This window comes from Aspergillus viridinutans, assembly GCF_018404265.1.
Source record: "Aspergillus viridinutans IFM 47045 DNA, scaffold_1, whole genome shotgun sequence".
NCBI classification, from domain to species: domain Eukaryota; kingdom Fungi; phylum Ascomycota; class Eurotiomycetes; order Eurotiales; family Aspergillaceae; genus Aspergillus; species Aspergillus viridinutans.
In genome coordinates, this window is record NW_025091217.1 from 863,756 (window position 1) to 883,043 (window position 19,288).

Below are 19,288 nucleotides of genomic sequence, written 5' to 3' on the forward strand. Positions count from 1 at the left end.
TCTCCAAAGAGGCAAGCTGCATTGATACAACACCGCTCAGGCGATTGGCTCCGACAAGCTACTTAGACATAAGTTGAAATGAATTTCCAGGTATTAGAAACAGATGAGCGAAGAGAAAAGATCGGGGAATGAGATTTAAATAGATCGAGTAGAACATTCAATCAAAGACGACAATCAGATTTCGAATTGGTTTAAAGTGAAGACGTAGACGTCGTCATAGCAATTAATAGAGAAAAGGAGAGGGTCGAAATATCCAGCAAAAGCGCCCGGCTTATCGTGAAGAAAACGTTTAGTGCAAGTTAGAATTTACATAAAGGAGAAACAAGAAGGTTGAGGGGAACGGCAGATCGGTAGGATGAGGATTGAAGAGAAATAGAGTGATCAATCTCCCATCACTTCATCCTCATCGGGATCTGGCGCAGTGGGATTGTCGTCTTCCTCCTCAAGTTCTTCGTCGATATTCTCTTCCTCGACAAGTCCTCGGACACGAAGATCATCTTCATCGTCTTCCTCACCCTCGACACCAAGTTCGTGATCTTCCTCCTCATCATCGTCATCAGCTCGCTCGGCTGATTTGGAATTTTTTGATCGCTTGGTAGCACTCGCCCGGTCATGTTGCGCGTTTCCAGCGGCGGCTTGCTTGCCTTTTGATCGAGATGGCCGGGGCCCAATAACTCTAGGTTTGCGTTCATCAAGGAAAGACAACACCTCGCGGTAGTTCTGACCTAGGCGGGACTTGTGCCGGACGAGCCGCTGCTTCAACTGTCCACGCTCCGAGCCTGAGGCGTCAATGATGCGCCCTATGATGGCAAGGACAATTTTACCCGTCAGCTCGCACAGCCGTTGCTCCGCTAGGATGGTGGAGCGCAGACGCTCGTTCGCTATTGATTCGCCCTCAGCTCCTGTTTCGTCCTCCTCATCTGAAGGCTCCCGCTCGACGTCCGACTCAGAGGCAGGCTCGTCGTCTTCTGCAGGCTCGAGAGGCTGCCGTAACTTCCTGGCATATGTGCGTTCCGCGATGCCGTGTATCTTAGCGATCAGTGCTTGTGTATCCGAATCGATTTCGTGAACCAAACTCTGGGTTTGCATAATAACCTCCTCATCGTTGCCTGTGTTCAACCCAGCGTGACGAAGCGTACCAAACAACGTTTGCAGATCGAGCAGTGTTGTGGTCGCCGTGAAGCGAATGTCATCCAAACCACTGCGCTGTCTCATGACAGCGACTAGACTAGCAACAAACACCTCACGGCTCTTAGTCAGAGCTTCAAAGTACGCCGTATTGAAAGATGCCTTTCCTGCACTCAAGGCCGTGGTTAAGGCTTGTACTTTCCACATGAAGTAGAAGAGCAGCGTCCGGATACTGCTGGTCACCAACTCGGTTTCCGCCTTGGCTGACTCGTCGTCTTCCTCTTCCTCGCGCAGACCACGTTTGACCAAATGAATGAGCACATTAAAGGGAGCTTCAAGATTTTCCTTCTTCTTGCCCTTGGACTTAGATGCCGGCTTCTTCTCAAGGACGTGTGTGCAGTCAGTCACACTGGCCAGGTTCAAAATTCTCATCGCCGTGTTGGCAAGGTTATTCAGGGTTGGAAACGGTATCGAGCTACCCTCAACAACTTCTTTCTTTTGTGACAGAGTCTCGAGGGCATCTATGATATCATCCCATAGCTCCTGTACCTTACTCTCAAGGGCTTCTCGCATGTCATCAGAGCTTTTTGCGTGTAAAAAGGCCACACCGGCCTCTGCCAACACATCCTGGTCAGAGTGCGTGAGGAATTGCTTGTTGATATCGTTCAGTAGTGAAGTGTATGCGGTAGCATCCTTTTGCAGATCCTGGATCTTGTCCAAGTCGACCAGATGCTCAAGTCGAAGAACAGCAGACGCCGCTTCCGGAACCGATCCATATTTGTTCAACAATTGTGGAATGATCTGGGCAAGACTATGTGCAATCTCTTCTTGAAGCTCGGGAATCTTGTCTGTCAATGCCTTCACTTTACGACCTCTTTTGTCAATGTCTGACTTGGCGACGTCGAGGATGCGTAATTTAACCGCACAACAGAGGACTTCAAGGAGGATAACCTCCTGCCCTTCCTGCATCTTATACAGTTTTTTGATCGTGCCGGTGGCATTGTCCTCAGTAGGATCGTCGGGAATCTGGGAATGGTCGTAGAGGAGGAAGCCAGCCAGAGATTGCCACTGAGAGAGCTCCGCGAAGTGCGGGTAGATGGCCTCCGTAGCCAGTACATACCGCGAGTCTAAGGAGGCGCCCGAAAGTGCATCCCGCGCCGTGGACAACTTCCGCTCCGGGGCCAATTCGTTTTCCTGTTCATCATAGGCTTGAAGGATATCAACCAGGCATTTGAACTTGATCCAGGAGCGCTTGGGCGACTCGTAGTCATCCTCATCTTCGTCGCCAAACATCTCATTCATCTCATCTCCGACCTCTTCGGTTGTGGAATCGAACACATCTTCCACGTTGGCCACGAAAAATGGACCAGCAGCTCTGCGAACACGGGGTTCCACGTCGAACACGAGTCTACCAACGGTGTCAATATCTGCAGGCTCAAGTAATCCTGCATCCCGAATAAGATCGAGTAGTTCGATCGACGAGGCGCGCACGCCAACGTCCGCATCGTGAGCTGCCATCTCCACCATGCGCTGGCGAAAGCGCTCAGTGAACGACCTCAAGCCAGCAATGTTATCTTTGTTAGAGTACAGACGCTGGAGCTGCGTCACGACAATGGAGCGCGTCTCGGCAGATGGATCGGAGAGAATCCAGCCAAAGTAGCGAAGGAATTGACCTTCGAAGAAGTATTCTCGATAGGTGTGCATCCAGCGCCCCAAACCCGCAATGCACTCGCTGCGGATTTTGGCGTCGATATCTCGGTAGCGGTGGACGAAAACGATATTGACACCATCCTTGAGGTACTCATCAATAGCCTCCAGCTTGCTGTCGCCTTCTTCGATTGTCGAAGTAATCGCATTGACTCTGCCCTGATTTACCGTCTTCTTTTTCTTCTCCGCCTCGAGCTGTTTACGGGAGGTAGAGACAGTAGTCATCACTTCTCGTGCAACATCACACAAGGCGTTCATGATCGTGAGGGAGATGACGGTCGAGGTATGTCTGAATGGCCGACATCCCGAAGTGGACAGGGCAGCTAACCATATTTGAAGGTTTTCGTAAAGCTCCTGCTGCTTATACAGAACTGAAGAATGATGAAGAGTCTGTACGAGCGCGGCGAAGAAGTCTTCCAGAATGGGTTGAAAGGCTTTGAATGTCCGAGCTTTGGAAATGAGAGGATATTCGAAGATCCCTAGCGCATGATACTCGGTCGACAAGTCGTTGATTCGCTCTGGTGCGTGGTCTGGATCATCAATATCCGCATCGCTCACTTCCAAATCTGTCCCTGCACACTTGAGTATGAAGTTAATCATGGCGTGCATCGCAGCCTTGGCATCCTTCTGATACTGGGTAAGCCATTCGGCAGCAACAGTGTCGCCCGTCTGGTTTTTGCCAAAGACCTCCGCTGTTGAGACATGGTAAGCCGATGCGCAAGTTGAAGACAAGAGGAAGCAAGCCACCTACCATATAAGCCACTTTGTCCTGCGGCCAAACTAGGCCGTGGTTTCACTTTCCTGGGACGCGACACTGTTTTCTTGCCATTGACAGCTGGGCGAATTGCCAACTGACTCGGAACCCCATTGCCTGCGACTTTAGGTCTCTTTGCAGCATGTGTCGCTTGAGACTTGGTCTTCTTGCTCTTGGTCCCAGACGAGGCTTTCTTGGCGGAAGCTTTGCGCGCAGCGCGTCTCTTTTCCCTCAATTCTTCTTCGTCTGGTTCATCGTCACTGATTTCTTCTGATTCCGACGCGTCGTTCTCATCAACATCCTCCTCGTCTTCATCGCGGGCAGTGTCACGCTTGCGCTTGGCTCCGCCGGGGTTTGAATCACTGTAACTTTGAGAAAGAAATTCGGGTCTGCGCGATACACGTCCGGACTTTCTTCTATCTGATGCCTGGGGCGAATCGAGGTCGGTCAGCCCGGGTTCGGGACTCGAAAGAGGCGACTCATTTTCCATTCTTGTAGGTGATAATATAGCGCGCTGTAGAATACAGTATTAGTCAGTAAGCTGCATAAGCTGACCCGAGCATTGACAAGCGAAAATTAAGATGATGAACAGATCGGACTCGAACAAGGGTTGATCCCTATGTTTCTCAGAATGCGATGGGCGTAACGATTGGTCGCGATGTAGCACTCTTGTTACGAGTCCCTCTAGGCGCGTTTGCCGCTTTCGCGCGAAAAAGTCGGCGAAAACAGACACAGAAACAATACACTTACCTCTCAGATATACAATGACACCATGTGCGATACAATGCCCGAATGTGGTGTGTAAAGTGGGACTCGAGATGGAGAGAATGAGGGGACACGGAATTGAACTGTCTCTCGTGCACGACGCGCCTTGATGCCTGGCGGCGGCCTACCTAGCGGCCCCAGGCACTCAGGCAACTAGTTCTGCCTCAGGCCATACAAGCTTTCAAAGATATCAAACGTAGATACCTTACCTTATGTTTGGCTGTCACGGTACGTAAGGTACCTGAAGTTAATTACCAATTATTACCAGACCAGCTCTCTTAACTTTAGTCATACTATTTTGGGATCGGCCAGGGGTTAGCGACATCTGACCCCAGCCAACCCTACTGCATATGCGGAGAAAGAGAATAATCATGCCGTAATGAGAACCATCTTTACTCCGTCACGACCGCATCTGAAGCTCAATATTTGAGAGCCAAGAACTCCAGCCTTTCGTCCGTTTCACGAGGTCAGTAGAACCCCGCTTCCAGCTGCTAGTTTGGAAGCGATAGGATTGGCGACTGGACAGATTGACAGCTCTTTGGCTGCCCCAGAAAAGACCTGGAGCGAGGAGGAGCGCATGAAAGGAACCTTCATGACGCCATTCTGCACAGCATCTCTGGTTGCGTCCTCTCTGTCTGCGTCAAGATACGGATATATCATGCGGTTACAGCCACTTAGCCTGTCTACTTTTCCCTATCTCCCTACATCCTAATCCCCTTTGCCTAGAACTCGTTGAAGAAGATAAGACACCATGCCAATAATATCACCCTTTGAGTCGTCCATTGCCAAACCAGGCCAAGGCAAAGTCGTTCTATCTCTCCTTCCTCCTTCGATCCCGACCCTGACGACCTTGACTTATAAATATCCACTAAAGCTGCTCACGCGCGCCCCCGGCTTCGTGCCCCAGTCCTCCGGGCTGACAAGCTCTTCTCGACCTGTTCATCTGTATCTTCTCACGTATGGCGGAGGTCTTCTACCAGGCGATCACATTGATGTCTCCATTACGTTGGATCCCCGCACAAGACTTGTTGTGACTACACCGCAGGGAAGCACCAAGATCTTCAAGACAGAGCCTACTGCAAGCGTCAAGGGCCAACGTGGAGCACCAGCACGCGCATTAACAGACAAGAGCCGCCAGCTAGTCAATGTGCAGATCGCCAGCGAAGCCGCTCTCTGTTACCTTCCCGACCCAGCTGTGCCCTTCAAGGACAGCCGTTACGAGCAGGTACAATCATTCACCGTCGACGGGACATCAAAAGACTACAAGAGAAGCAGCCTGTGTGTTGTGGATTGGGTGACGCAGGGCCGCAGCTCACGAGGCGAGAATTGGGACTTCCATCTCTGGAAAGGGAAGAACGAAGTCTGGACACACGATGCCGCAGGCAAGAAGAAGCTACTCCTCCGCGACTCGATCATATTAGACGACGAGATCGACGCAGTATGTCTAGAAAATGACTCAGAAACCTTCAGCCACAACAACTTGATCCGGGAACGTACGCGGCCCCACGGGATCATAGGTACCCTGATTCTGTACGGTCCTGTGTTTGAGGATTTAGCGTCGTTCTTTATGGATAGGTTCACGTCGCAGCCGCGTATCGGGGCTCGGAATTGGTCGTCCTCTGCCCCTGCGGCCGTGGAGATGCCGCCAAATGCAGACTCGGAAGTGACCTTTACCGCTGCGCGAGTAAGAGGAGGCTTCGTCCTTGTGAAATTTGGCGCGAATGACTTCGAAACGGCCAAGAATTGGCTCGGTGGTATTTTACGTGACGAGGGGACCATTCTCAAGGAGTTTGGAGAAGAGTCTTTGATGTGTCTGTGACCTTCGTCTCTTTCCGCTTTTGTTTTCCCCTATTAAAAAGTACTTATTGTTATTTTGTCTTCAACGTAACTCGTTGATGGCGAGTGCGGGCCTGAAGATTACGATGAGATACATATTGATACCCTGACTCATCCTGCATCAAAGCATTTCTATCATTGATCGGTATAATCTATTCAACTGAACAATTACTCCAAGCCGGGATATATCCAAGCGTTTCTCAACCATCCTCTTATATATGGATTCTTCGAGTCTAAATCATATTGATCTATAACGTGAAATGGGACAAAACAGAGACTAGAAAACCAAACCCAAGGTATCATCTATTGGACATCCGGAACCGACGCCGTGAACTCGCAAATGTCGCCAATCAGAAAATATAACCCCATAAAGTCAAATTCATAACCAAAGTCTCGTCCAGGTGGCACAGGCAGCGATGTCATGTCATATCGTCCGATGTCGGGCCAAAGATGATCGCCCAGCAGCCATCTCAAAGCCAGCGCGACAGAGTACATCCTACCAATCTAAAATGTTGACCTTCCATTCTTGCTTTGTGGCGCTCTGCAAGTCATCCACATTCAGAATATCGACGCCCTCACGCGCCAGAACGTTCCAGATGTGGTTTCTCAGACTCCGAGGCCAGCTAGGCAACCCCCAATAACGCACCTTGAGTCCTCGACGGTGAGCCCCTTGAATCTGCGCCCGGATGAGATCCATCTGCTTGTTTGTGAGGTGGAACCTCCAGGGAAACCCGATGGACTTCTTGAATGAGACAGAGGCGTAGAAGCTGTTGGTCCAGTTGAAGGTGTCGGGGCCAATGTCGCCGGCCGAGATACCTGACAGGCCTTGTCCGGCGTTTCCGGTAGGTTGCTCGGCGGTGGCTGCCGAGTCCTGCGGGACGTCAGCGTCTGCAGAAGGAGCGATAGCCTCGTGTTCAGCCAGGAGGTTTAGTGGTGCGTCGAAGAAGATGTCACGGTAGGTTGAGTTCGACGTGACCATATTGAAGGGGGTATTTCCCGTTCCGACAACAGTGATTGGGCCGTTGGTCAGGCCGGTGCCGTTGAAGTAGGTGAGATAACCGCGCTCGCGCAGAGGCGACAAATCCTCCATTACACGCTGCCATGTCTTTTCTCCGTCGGTTTTAAAGTCAATGAGGAGAATGAGGGTTTGAGAAGGGTCGGTGTCGAAGACGCCATGTAGGGGTTGATCGAGAGCTGGGTGGAACTGGGTTATCGGATTCTGCCGTTCAATGATCTTGATCAGTGGGTCGATGTACATGTTCTTGAGGGTGCGCTTCGCGGTCAGGGACGTGGAGGTATGGCCGACGTAGAGCTCGTCGTCAATAAGCCACACATCGGCCTCGACACCAACGCAACCCGCCTGCAAGGCCGAGTACAGGGGTACTCGTCGCCAGTAGTCATTATGTGAATGGCACCCAACAGGGATGATGTCCCGCGAGATATCTGTGGGCCAATGTGTGATGTCTGCGTAAAGGTCGTTGTCCGGAACGCGGCGCCAATGGCCGGCCGCTTTGTCAAATTCGTCGGGGAAAAATGAGAGCACAATGCCACAGACTATCGAGATGAATTGAATGATTCCTCTTTATGGGTTCGAACAACAATTAGTGGTCATTGGCGCCGATGGGTGGCGGTGATGGTAGGGTAGGACAAGTACTCACAGCATGATGAAAACCCCCGCAACGGTAAAAAGCAAGCAATAGGATACCCTGAGATTCTTGAACCATCTATGCGCAGTATATGAGTGTTTTGAGCGTTTAGTGGCCGGTGAGAGCAAAGGTAGAGCATCTTCAAGCTTCTCCTCATTTGAGGAGCAGAGCGAAGAAATCCCAGCCAGTCGTTGGCTCCATGTGAATCGAGATCGGGCCTGGCCCGAACATTGATATTCGTTTATTGAGATGTCTGCCGGTGAGTCCTCGATAGAAACATGAGTGTCTGGTTTATCGCGTTGCAGTTCGTCTTGGTCGTCGCAGGAAGGGGAAGTCGGGACAAATTCGTAGGACTGCGGGGAGCGGCCTCTGCGGGCGGATAAGAAGCCCATGACTGATACTTGTATCTCACCAACTACCACCGCCTCAATCCACCGTCAATTCTTTTTCGACAGGAAATCGTACAAGGACAGTCTCGTGTGCATTTATAATTCGAGAGGGGTAAAGGTCAAGCATTGCGCACTGGGACCCTCTGCCGAAAAGTGGACGCCTGGATTACTACTACTACTACTGCTGCTACCCTCTTGGGGCTATATCTTCTAGAGTTCTAGGAACCGTCAAGATGATTGGGGTCTCGAGTCGCCGCTGGCTCGCTGGGATTATTGGACCCTGGATGGACCCATCCGCATGTGCAGCTATACCGACGACGATTGGACGGTGGGCCGACGAGAGGCTTGAAGCCGTTCCAGATGTCCGTTAAAAGAGGCGAGCCGTGCCGGTTTCGTTGGTCTCTGCGCATTTTCAGGCCCAAGGGTCTCACTCCATACGAAGGCTTGGATTTTATGATTTGGGAGGATTCAGCATAGAGTTGGTGCTAAGTCCGTCCTCATCCTTAGTGACATGGTTTAGATACGCCGCAAACAGCCCCCACCATTCGGGAGACGACCATTGAGATAAATGATGGACAAGCAACTGATCGACAAAGGGCCCTCTAAGATACTGATCGCTCCCAATAACCGCTGGTTCCCATGGATATTGTTGGTAAATCTCGAACGAAATTCGAATTCTGCTGCCTGGCTCTCGCCCACTGCGCCATTTGCTACACGAATAGCGTTTCTCTTAAACATCATTAATGGCGCATTTAGAATTCAATCTAGTCCAGTTCAGTCCCTGGAGCCGAACCACTCCAGTCCTGAAGGGTAGTAGTGAAGCAGAAAAGTCATTCTGCTCGCATGACTGGAGAAAGTGTCGCAATATAAATTTACGGAGGTAGTCACTACTGTATACGGAGTCCGCGTTAATCCACCAGTATCGATTCAATTGTCCATATCGATTCTTCCTGATAATGATAGAAGAACATTTAGTATCGTACATTATTGCCTTAGTCTAGGTAGCCATAGCAAGCCTATACACGACAAACATTGACATGTGCTATTTCTGAACATGACTAGAGTCTGACAGGTGCTATAGGATTTCAAAGCACGCTTGTGGATTTTACTCTCTAGGCAAGCACCTTATCATCAAGGACATTGGTGCTATTATCATGGAAGTCGATAACATACAACTGGAATTATAGAAGGTTGCTTCAATGACCTTGAATGTAGGTAACATTGTATTATACGATTGTCGGATCTAGGCAGCCTTATCAGTAGCGATAGCGATTAGATCTGCCACCAACCGCTCAAGGAAAAAAAGTTCGTCGACCATCTCAGCTCAGTCTCTATCAACCACAACCAACAGAACAACAATCCACCATGCCTCACAAGCACAAGAGAAGAAAAAATGACTCGAGGTGAGTGTTAAATCACCTAGATAACTAACGTCATATACAACAGCTAATCCCACCACAGCATCTACGACCTCCCACCCACCCTGATCGCGAACCCTCTTCCGACCCGCGATCCCAACGCCCCGAAAACCAAAGGCAAAAAGCCCGCCCCCAAGTCCAAAGACGCAAAGAAGAAAGAAAACACCTCGACCTTTGCCCGCAGCAAGTCCGACCTGGACGATGATACCCCCCGCGCCTTCCGCCGGCTGATGCAGCTCCAAGCCAACGGCGGCAAGCAAGCACCACCCAAACCCGACGCCAGCGAGACAGGAAGCAAGAAGCGCAAGCGCGATGCAACCGAGGGCACAAAGCACTCGTTGCGGAAGAAGACTGCTGCATCGTCGACTCCGACTAAGACCGCGAATGCTGCGACATCTACAACCGCTGCTGCGGAACCCGAGCGCACGTCTAAGTTGAAGATTCTGCCGGGGGAGAAATTGTCAGACTTTGCTGCGCGGGTCGATCGCGAGATGCCGATATCAAGAATGAAGAGATCGGACAAGCCGGCGTCGGCAGATCTGCCTAAGCTGCGCGAGGGCCGGCAGACGAAGCACGAGAAGCACCTTCGTCGATTACAGGAGCAGTGGCGGAAGGAGGAAGCGAAGATCGTGGAGCGTGAGGCGGCCGAGCGGGAGGAGCGGGAGGCCGAAATGGAGGAACAGTTGGGATTGTGGAAGGAGTGGGAGATGGAGGCTGCCCAGGGCAAGGCGAAGAAAAAGGGCGCTGCCGCGAAAAGAAAGAAGAAGGGCGACGGCCCCCTGGAGGATGATGGCCCGGATCCGTGGGCGAAGCTGAAGAAACGGGATCGCATGAACAAGCCGGCGAACCCGTTTGATGTGGTTCAGGCGCCGCCGCAATTGACGAAGCCGAAGGAAGTTTTCAAGGTCCGCGGAGGAGCCCGAGTCGATGTCGCAAATGTTCCTGCTGCTGTGGGAAGTTTGAGACGCAGAGAGGAGCTGGCAAGCGAGCGGAGGACTATCGTGGAAGAGTATCGGCGGTTGATGGCCGAAAAGCGACGTTGATCTGTGGCTCTTTGACATGTAATACCCTTTGAGGCTTGTAGATACCATCGATAAAGAAGAATGATTTATTTTGCGCATCACATATACAAAGTCTTTATGCTTATTGACGAGAAGACATTTTTGGCTTCCGAATGCTTTTGTATATACAATGCATCTATAACCCCATAACACCCAATGAGAACTAAACAAGATTAAACTCTTTACACAAGTGTCTGCAATGCTCATGCGTTCTGCAGAGACTTGACATAATCCGCCGCCTTGGCCTTGATCTCCTCCACCATCTTTTCATCACCGCCATTAGCAGCTGCCAGCTTCTCTTCAAACGACAGCCACTTCTTGAAGAAGAACTTGGCCTGCTTGGGACGGAGCTTCTTGCTAGCGTCCATGGGAGCAGCAGCGCCCTTCTTGGCGTCTCGGATACCAAGTACGCGCTCGAAAAGGCGCCGCACCTGCTCCGCATCGCCATTCTTGATTTCCAAATCCAAGAGTACGTTCCATAGGTCAGCCCGCTTGGGGAAGGAGGAGAGCAGGCCCTCAAACACAGTTCGGCCACGTTCGACGTCTCCGTTGGGTGAGCGGAACTCCAGCTGACCGAATTTAGAGGTAAGCTCCACGTGCGTATGAGAGGGCAGAGACTGGAGTGCGCGAGGAAGCAGAGCACGAGCACGATCGGGCGCCGCCATGCTATCAAACAGGAAGCTGGCATAGTTCAGGAAGAACTTGGGCGCGTTGGAGATCTTCTTCTTGAGAGCCGTCTGGAAGAGCTCATCCGCTTTCTGTAAGGTCAATTAAGTCAGCATTCGCATACTTAAAAACATCTCTTCATCACCGATATCAGGTGTCACTCACTTCATTCTTTCCTGACTGAATGTAGATGCTCGTCATGCGGTCGTAGATCTCCTGCGTATCGTTGTACTGGCAGGCGCGCTTGAACACCTCGTCGAGACTGTCATCATTGCCGTATGTGTTTTCCAAGTTGAGCAAAGCCACCCAAATGTTCAACTTCTCGGTGTCTTGGCCGATGCTAATGGTGCGAAGGGCACGTTCGGCGATTTCCTTGGCCTTCTCGACTTCGCCGAGCTCCAACTGGAAGGCCATGTACTTCAGCCAGAGAAGCGAAGAGTCAGGCTCACCGAGCAGTAGCCGTTCGTAGTCGGCAACTGACTGTGGCCCATTGGCGTCCAACTCGCCGGTCCGATCTACCTGGATCTCAGGCTTGCGGCTCTTCTTTTTCTTCTTCCGAGAGTTGTCTTCATCATCGGAATCCGACTGCATCGCTTCGTCCTCATCGTCTTTGACGTTTCCACTCCAGTCAAAGCCCGTTGCACCGAGGCCCCCGTCTCTTTTAACAGGTGCGCTGGTCATCTCCACATCCTCGTCGCTCTCTTCACCATCACTCTCACTGTCTCCCTCGAGATCAACGCCTCCCATGGATTCGTCATCGTCATCATCTTCGGAATTGTCACTACCTTCTACGTCGACCCCGCCAATACCATCTAGGCTGACGCCGTCGGAGTGACCGTCCTGGTCACTGCCGCTTTCATCTTCCTCATCATGATCCTTGAAGTGGGAAGCCTTCAAGCTGAACGAGATCTTCCCTGACTCACGATCGATCTTGATGATCTTGGCTTTGACGACGTCGCCTTCCTCGTACAAGGTGCGGGCGTCGTCAACTCGCTTGTCAGCCATCTCGCTACGATGGCATAGACCGCTGATGTTGGCGGACCGGTCGATGACAATGAAGGCGCCGAATTCCTCCACTTTGCGGACCTTGCCGGTGACGACCTGACCGACTTTGAGGTCATGCATCGTGATCGGCGCCTTGTAGTCTGGATCCAAGACAGATTCCTTGAGACTCATCTGCAATCTGCCTTGCTCGGGATCAACAACAGTGACCCGTCCCTTGACTAACTGGTCGACCTGGAACGAGTCCTTCCACTCCTTAAGGTAGGAGTCCGACAAGTCGGAGACGCGAACGTAGGCCGTTACATCGTGGCCCAGAGTTACAAAGAGACCGCTATCAGCCACTCTCTTCACAAATCCTCGAACCACGTCGTTGACCTTGAGTTGCTTCATAGAAGTGATTTCGGGATCCTGCACCGGAAGTGAGGAACTCAGAACTTTCGACGGGCGGAGAGAGAGGGAAATCTTCTTGTTGGCTTTGTCAACACCCACCACGCAAACACGGAGCACCTCGTTCTTGTGGTAGACAGTAGGGTTTGCCTTCGAGTAGTCATCGGCCAAATCAATCAGATTGACGGCACCCACGACCGAGTCGCTGAGCTGCATAATGACCTGCTTCTCCGTGACCTTCGTGACTCGTCCCGGAAGAATCATGCCAGCGGAAATGTCTTCGAAGGACAGTTTGCTAGATCGTTGCTTGGCTGTAAGATCTAGGCGACCTTTTTCGGTGTCGACGGCAGTGACATGGACCTTCAGCGCTGACCCGATCGGAAAGTGCTTCTCCACGTCGGCGAAAAGAGACAGGTCATCCGAAGCGTCCATGAACCGTAGTCGGCCGCGAACATTGGGTGAGAGGTTGATCCAGAGACAATCGTCGGCAACGTTGTTGATGAAACCGACCCAGGTTGAGCCAACCTGGACTTGCTCCAAGTTCAACGGGGAAGGATTGGCGGCCTGTAGGAAACTTGGCTTAATAGAAAGTTCAAAAACGGGGAACTTCCCAGAGCGGTGACTGATTGGAAGGAATTTGTGGCTGCGGGCATCGTGGATACCCAAGATTCTAGCTGAAATGATTTGCTTGGGACGGAAGAATCGCAACGGTTGTTTGCGGTCCTTGATGTCTTCCCACTTATCGAAGACCTCGGAGACGTCAATGCGACCCTGAATATTGTCCGCAAGTTGAACGTTGACTTGGGTCGCCTTGACAGACACGACCTTACACTTCACGGTCCTGCCAAAGGTGAAATCGGCCATCGACTGGATGCTTTCATCCACAGCATTGCTGACCACATCGCTCGAAGGAGTAGGCTTGGGAGCAGGTTTCTTTGGACCGGCTGAGGTTGCTTCCGAAGGCTTCATGCTCAGTATGAATCTTTGGAAGTCGGTCTCGAGGGAGTGCACAGTTGCAGTAACAATCTGCGATTTGACCATGCCATAATCAGGTTTACTGGCGTTGTCGTCCGCTAAGAGCCTCTTAGGCACCAATCCAGTAATGCCACCGAGGAACTCGATAAACAGTCCGTCGGATGTGATGTTTCGGACAAAACCAGTGACTTCAGCGCCTTCTTGGATATCCTCAAACTTGGCCGGGAGGGATCCTTGCTTCGCTGCTTTCTTGAGACTCGCTCTAGCCGAGACTTTGATGAGTCTGCGGGCTCTCTGAATGTCAAGTACAAGGAGATCATTGAGCTTCTGGCCAACACGAATCTTTGAGAGGGCCGAGCCCTGCTTGGATTCAGAACCGTCCACCACATGCGCCAGATCTAACCGAGCAATAACACCTAACTCGTCCAACTTCAGAAGGACATCATCGCCAGACTTCTCGAAAACCGTCCCTGTAACAAGCAGCCCCGGCTGAATCTTCTCGAACGCCTTCTTATATGTCTCGGTGAAGGTCGAGGGGTCTTTGCATGAAACTGCTAGTTTTCCAAGAGATGGATCCACACTCAAAGCGTGGACGTTAACCACTTGCCCTTGTCTGAAGTGTTGCGAAGGATCCTTGATGTAAGCTTCGCTCATCTCCGACACAGGAAGGAAACCGCGAACCGAGCCGTAGAATTGAACGACAGCGCCATGTGGTTGAATGTTTACGATTGTGCCCGGAGACTGAGAGCCTGGAACGATGTCTTGGTAATCCTTCCAGATGGCAGATTCGCTGTTGAGCAGACTCTTCTTCAGAGTTAGGCGAATCTGACGCTTCTGAAGGTTGACCGACAAGATTCGAGCCGTGATCGTCATGCCTTCCCGGAACTTCTTCTCAGGGAATTGGAGGGCCGCGTCTGCAAAGTGCACAGAGGGCACAAGACCGGTGATACCGTCAGCCAAAGCCACAATCAGACCGTCTACCCCAGCCGGCCCAATCAACAGCTTCTCAATCTTCCCCTTGACCACAGCACCCACAGTCACATCCTCCAGACGTAAGAAAGGCTGTTCAATGACCTTCCTCTCAAAGGAGAGCAGATAGAGGCCATCAAAAGCACTGTAGCCGACAACCCTAGCCTCATGGACGGAATCAATTCGGAAGGGACCGTGTTCAGGTGCGATGTGTTCAACTTTCCCGTCTGCTAATCGGGAGACATGAACAAAGCCCATGTGTTTCGTAGAGCCCATCTGCACGTAAACACCCAGTCCAGGATCAACCATGACGACTTTGGTTTCAGGTATGATTGCGGAAATTGCTGGTGCATCCTCGGAGGTGCCAGGTCCATGACCCTCAGTCGCAAACTTCAGAACATGGTCGAGTAGTGAGAAACCAACTTTGAATGGCTCAGAAGCTGGGAAGGTGCAGACAATACGTCCCTTGATCTTAGCACCGATCTGAAACTTCTTTGTCAAGTCGTCCTTTCCAGAGTTGCCACCAGACTGCACCAAGTCCACTGTGGCATCCAACATACCCATGATCTTACCGACCACTCCGCTAGAAGAGACGTCCGTCAACAGGATTTCTGCTGCAGTACCGGGAAGGAATGAGTTAATTGTCGATGCCGTGCTGAGATAATGTGATTTCTTGATAGATCCAGCAGACTGAAGGTTGGCGGATAGTTTAACAACGCTTCCGTTGGCGTTTTGGCCAGTGACCATGCACAGGAAAACAGATCCTTCTTTGATGCTCGAATATTCCGTCTTGGGGTCGATCTCTTTCTTAGACATAAAGCCCTTGACGTCTGCGCCCTCAATACCCAGGTCCATTACCAGTCCATGGTCTTCCACGCTGACAACCGAAGCTTGAATGGCAGTATTGACCTCCAGATCCGACTTTGAGAGCCCGGCGTTTGTCTGTCTTGGGTCGACTGAGAGTTCAATACGCTTCTTGTTCTTCGAAGGAGCATCTGCGGCGTTGCTCCCAACAGAAACAACGGATGCCCGCAGGTACTGGCCAAGATAGAAGTAGTCGGTCAGCTCCAACGAATCTTCGTCGTCGTCGTCCTCCTCCGCGTTGCTATCCTCATTGTCATTATCATTAAGAATCTTCTCAATCTTCTCTTCCAACTTCTTGGAAACCGCAGTCAAGGGCACATATCCGGTGAGGTTATTCGGAAGAGATAAACCAATATTGTGAGCATTAATGCTCGACACTTGGCCTAATACCATCGATCCCGGTACAATACGCTGTAATTGTCAGCTTTGAATTAACAGCCACAACACAAGCTTAATCAGGGCCTACCTTGAAGTTGAGACCTTCAATTCGCACACCTTGCTTCTCGTTTGCTTCTTGCTCTGCGCGCTTCTTGCTTTTGGTCTTCCTTTTCCGAGACTGTTTGCCAGAGGTCGCATTGTCTTCCGCATCGTTCATCTCTATGTCTTCATCGTCATCTCCAACGGCGAAATTGTCAGACGACTTCTTGGACCCCTTCTGCTCGAACAGCACATCCTTAGTCGCTTGGATATGGATCTGCTTCTTTTCGAGAGGTGTCAGGACGCTTCCACCACCACGAGGAAACGAAGGTTCGTCATCGCGCAGCACCGTAAGTTCGGTAGGTTTAAGGTCGCCAGTAGATTCCGTTGTTCTCTGCTTTTTCTGATCTTTGCCCTGTTCAGCTCCTCCAACTCGAACACGCTTCTGGGGTTGACGAGTCACTGCCTCCTCCGCAGCATTGCCCTTGCGCTTTATAGGGGCCATAGCTGATGGACAAAGGGCACCAGATAATCAGATGCGACCTTGTGTCAAACTTGCTGGATGTCCTTCAAACCAGCTCGCTCAGCGGAACCAGTTCACAAAAAAAATAGCGGATACAAAAATTTCTGGATCTATGATGGCAGACCGCCTTCCGCATCAAGCACGACCCCATCACTTTAATTGAAGAGTCCACCGCCTACCGGAAGAAGCAGCTCGCGTCACGAAAAAAGCACGTCGACACGAGACTGATTTGTTCTGCCCGCGACGCATAGCTGATAGTACGAATTGCAGTACTAGGGACTACACTCCATTCCCCAGCTCCACCATGCCGCAATTTCGCACCATTTAGCCCATTCTGTTCCTATTCCTCTTTTTCTTCTGTTGTTTTTCTTTGAATAGAATGCCTTTGGATGTCTTTCGTTTGCCTATAACCCACAATGGATAGCTCCTATGACCTCCCCGAAGTACCTCGATCGGAACCTGTGTTTCCTGCCTCGCCAGCACAGGAGTTTCCCTCATCTCCACCCTCGATAGCATCGGATGCTGGCATGCGACGTAAACCTAAGAAGCCTCCACCAGTCACTCCGCGGTCTTTCCGGCGGTTCTTCACTCCTCGTTCGATGCTGAACGGCGGAAATGGCGCCGGATCGGTTAGGACGAATCGGCAGGCCTTGAAGGTGCTCAGCTCACCAGCTGTCAACCGTCTGGGTCCAGCCTTCACACGGGCATTGAAAGCAGTGGGAAATAGAACTGTTGATAATCACTCTTCAGATCTCATGCGGACTCCAAGCAGGAAGCGGAAATTATCATTCTCCTCTGTCGGTTCTCCGCTACAATCGTCGCCATTGCGGAAAGTTCGTGTCAGGTTTCCTGTTGAAGACGGGGAGGAGTTGAGTCTTTCGGTTAGGGATATCAAGGCTGGCAATGACGCACAAGATATTGAACCGAAACCTGTAACGTCTAGCAAGCTATCACTTCCCGTTGCGCCTATTCGGCGCTCCCACGCGCTGCAGACATCCGGAGGGCTTTACATGCGTAGTGTCTTGGGACCACGGGCCAATCGAGTCACAATGCGATCCAATGTTGGGGCTGGTTGGTTATCTCTTCGTACTGGATCTTCTTGCCTTATTCTCACTATGTTTCAGGGTGGCAGGATATGACCTCAGCGTTTTACTCTCGCTCAACCGACAGCCATTCCTGCGCGAGCTACACCGGGGACCGACTCGCTCTGCCTTTCTGCACTGCGACATGTAATAGTATGTGATCTTCTCGTCTTCAATCTTTCGCCTCTGCTCATTTATTGCGGATTTCGCTGACTGTTGTCCACATCTTACAGCGAACTCACTTGTTGCAGTGGGCGATGAAGAAGGAGGCATTCGATTACTTGACTCTGCCAAAGACGACAAAAGCGGCTTTTCCAAGGCGTACCTAACTTTTCGTCCCCACATGAACGCAATAATGGATCTTGAATTCTCGTCCGATGATATGCTACTGGCAACAGCTTCTGGAGACCAAACGGCACAGGTGATTGATATGGCTACACAGAAACCGATATACTGTCTATCAAACCATGTATCCTCAGTGAAGCGCGTTCAATTCCAACCAGCGGCGAATAATAAGGTCCTTGCAACGTGCAGCCGGGATGGAAATGTCAACATCTGGGATCTTCGGTGCAAAGGCTTCGAGAGGCCATCTTTACAGGTCCGGTGTTCGCTGGAATCTGATTCAGACAACTCATCGTCGTTGGCTTCTAAGATGATCTATCCCCAAGTTCTTAATACGATACATGGAGCTCATGCCTGGATGCCCCAGACTTCGATCTCTGACAAATCCGAACCCCAAATTGGCCGCTCCGACATCACGGTAACCTCATTGACGTTTCTTTCCCCCGGCCGCGAAAATCTCTTCGTGACAGCGTCCGAGGCCAATGCATGCGTGAGACTCTGGGATTTGCGTACCGCACACAGCAACCGTCGTGGTCGCCCTGTCCTTCCCGTCTCGACAACTCGTGAACCGGATAGCCACATTAAATATAGGCGCTTTGGACTCACCTCAATGACACTCAATGGTGATGGTTCACGACTCTATGCTCTCTGTAGGGATGGCACTGTATATGCATACTCCACATCTCACCTGGTACTCGGACATGCGCCTGAACTTTCTCTGAACAACGATCGTCCAAGACGCTCAGGTGGCTCTGACAAGGAAGGTCTGGGTCCATTGTACGGCTTTCGTCATCCGCGGTTGCAGGTGTCTTCATTCTACGTCAAAGTCAGTGTCCGCAAAGCCGTTGCAGACAAAGCGGAAATGTTAGCTGTTGGAAGCAGTGATCATTGTGCCGTCCTCTTCCCGACGGATGAGAGGTTCCTTCATTCTCCCGCTCAGAAACCAGCTATAGATTTGAATATTCAGTCGTTGGGTATGCCATTCACTCGATCTGGCTTACGCCGCACTAACTCAGCAGTTGGCTTGTCCGGACGACTGGAGGATACCGTGCCAATCTACCAATCAGGAACACCATTGGTCGAGGGCCACAAGAAAGAGGTGTCAGCTGTCTCGTGGTCTGTAGATGGGGAGCTCATTACAGTCAGCGACGACTATAGTGCCAGGTGTTGGCGCGAAGGGGCTGATGCTCGGGACCTACGAGTCGGTGGCGAGACGGAAGGTAGACGATGGAAGTGTGGCTGGGCTGACATCGAAAATCAATATGACGACGACGATGAATGACCTTTCGAGAATCGAAAGCTTTCCTGCTTTGCTGGTTTATGGTTCATGTGAGCATGTTGAGGCGTCTGGGTTTAG

General features: G+C 51.3%; 6 protein-coding genes across 6 annotated transcripts; 3 read left to right on the plus strand and 3 right to left on the minus strand.

Moving 5' to 3' along the window:
• Window positions 1–381: 381 nt before the first annotated feature.
• Aspvir_000214 (cohesin subunit IRR1) lies at window positions 382–4,079 on the minus strand (the record flags this gene model as incomplete). The annotated part of the gene is made up of 2 exons (XM_043265352.1): window positions 382–3,527; window positions 3,587–4,079. The coding sequence occupies 2 exons, from the start codon at window positions 4,077–4,079 to the stop codon at window positions 382–384; spliced, it is 3,639 nt and encodes a 1,212-aa protein (XP_043121287.1).
• Window positions 4,080–5,105: 1,026 nt separating this feature from the next.
• Aspvir_000215 (urease accessory protein UreD) lies at window positions 5,106–6,173 on the plus strand (the record flags this gene model as incomplete). The annotated part of the gene is made up of 1 exon (XM_043265353.1): window positions 5,106–6,173. The coding sequence occupies one exon, from the start codon at window positions 5,106–5,108 to the stop codon at window positions 6,171–6,173; it is 1,068 nt and encodes a 355-aa protein (XP_043121288.1).
• A 513-nt stretch (window positions 6,174–6,686) lies between these two features.
• Window positions 6,687–8,228, minus strand: Aspvir_000216 (uncharacterized protein; the record flags this gene model as incomplete). Its single annotated transcript, XM_043265354.1, has 2 exons — window positions 6,687–7,770; window positions 7,849–8,228. 2 exons carry the CDS (start codon window positions 8,226–8,228, stop codon window positions 6,687–6,689), a joined length of 1,464 nt encoding a protein of 487 aa, XP_043121289.1.
• A 1,362-nt stretch (window positions 8,229–9,590) lies between these two features.
• On the plus strand, window positions 9,591–10,686 carry Aspvir_000217 (uncharacterized protein; the record flags this gene model as incomplete). The annotated part of the gene is made up of 2 exons (XM_043265355.1): window positions 9,591–9,628; window positions 9,687–10,686. The coding sequence occupies 2 exons, from the start codon at window positions 9,591–9,593 to the stop codon at window positions 10,684–10,686; spliced, it is 1,038 nt and encodes a 345-aa protein (XP_043121290.1).
• A 221-nt stretch (window positions 10,687–10,907) lies between these two features.
• On the minus strand, window positions 10,908–16,489 carry Aspvir_000218 (putative rRNA biogenesis protein RRP5; the record flags this gene model as incomplete). Its single annotated transcript, XM_043265356.1, has 3 exons — window positions 10,908–11,462; window positions 11,536–15,978; window positions 16,034–16,489. 3 exons carry the CDS (start codon window positions 16,487–16,489, stop codon window positions 10,908–10,910), a joined length of 5,454 nt encoding a protein of 1,817 aa, XP_043121291.1.
• Window positions 16,490–16,923: 434 nt separating this feature from the next.
• On the plus strand, window positions 16,924–19,213 carry Aspvir_000219 (WD40 repeat domain-containing protein; the record flags this gene model as incomplete). Its single annotated transcript, XM_043265357.1, has 3 exons — window positions 16,924–17,578; window positions 17,632–17,742; window positions 17,823–19,213. 3 exons carry the CDS (start codon window positions 16,924–16,926, stop codon window positions 19,211–19,213), a joined length of 2,157 nt encoding a protein of 718 aa, XP_043121292.1.
• Window positions 19,214–19,288: the final 75 nt, after the last annotated feature.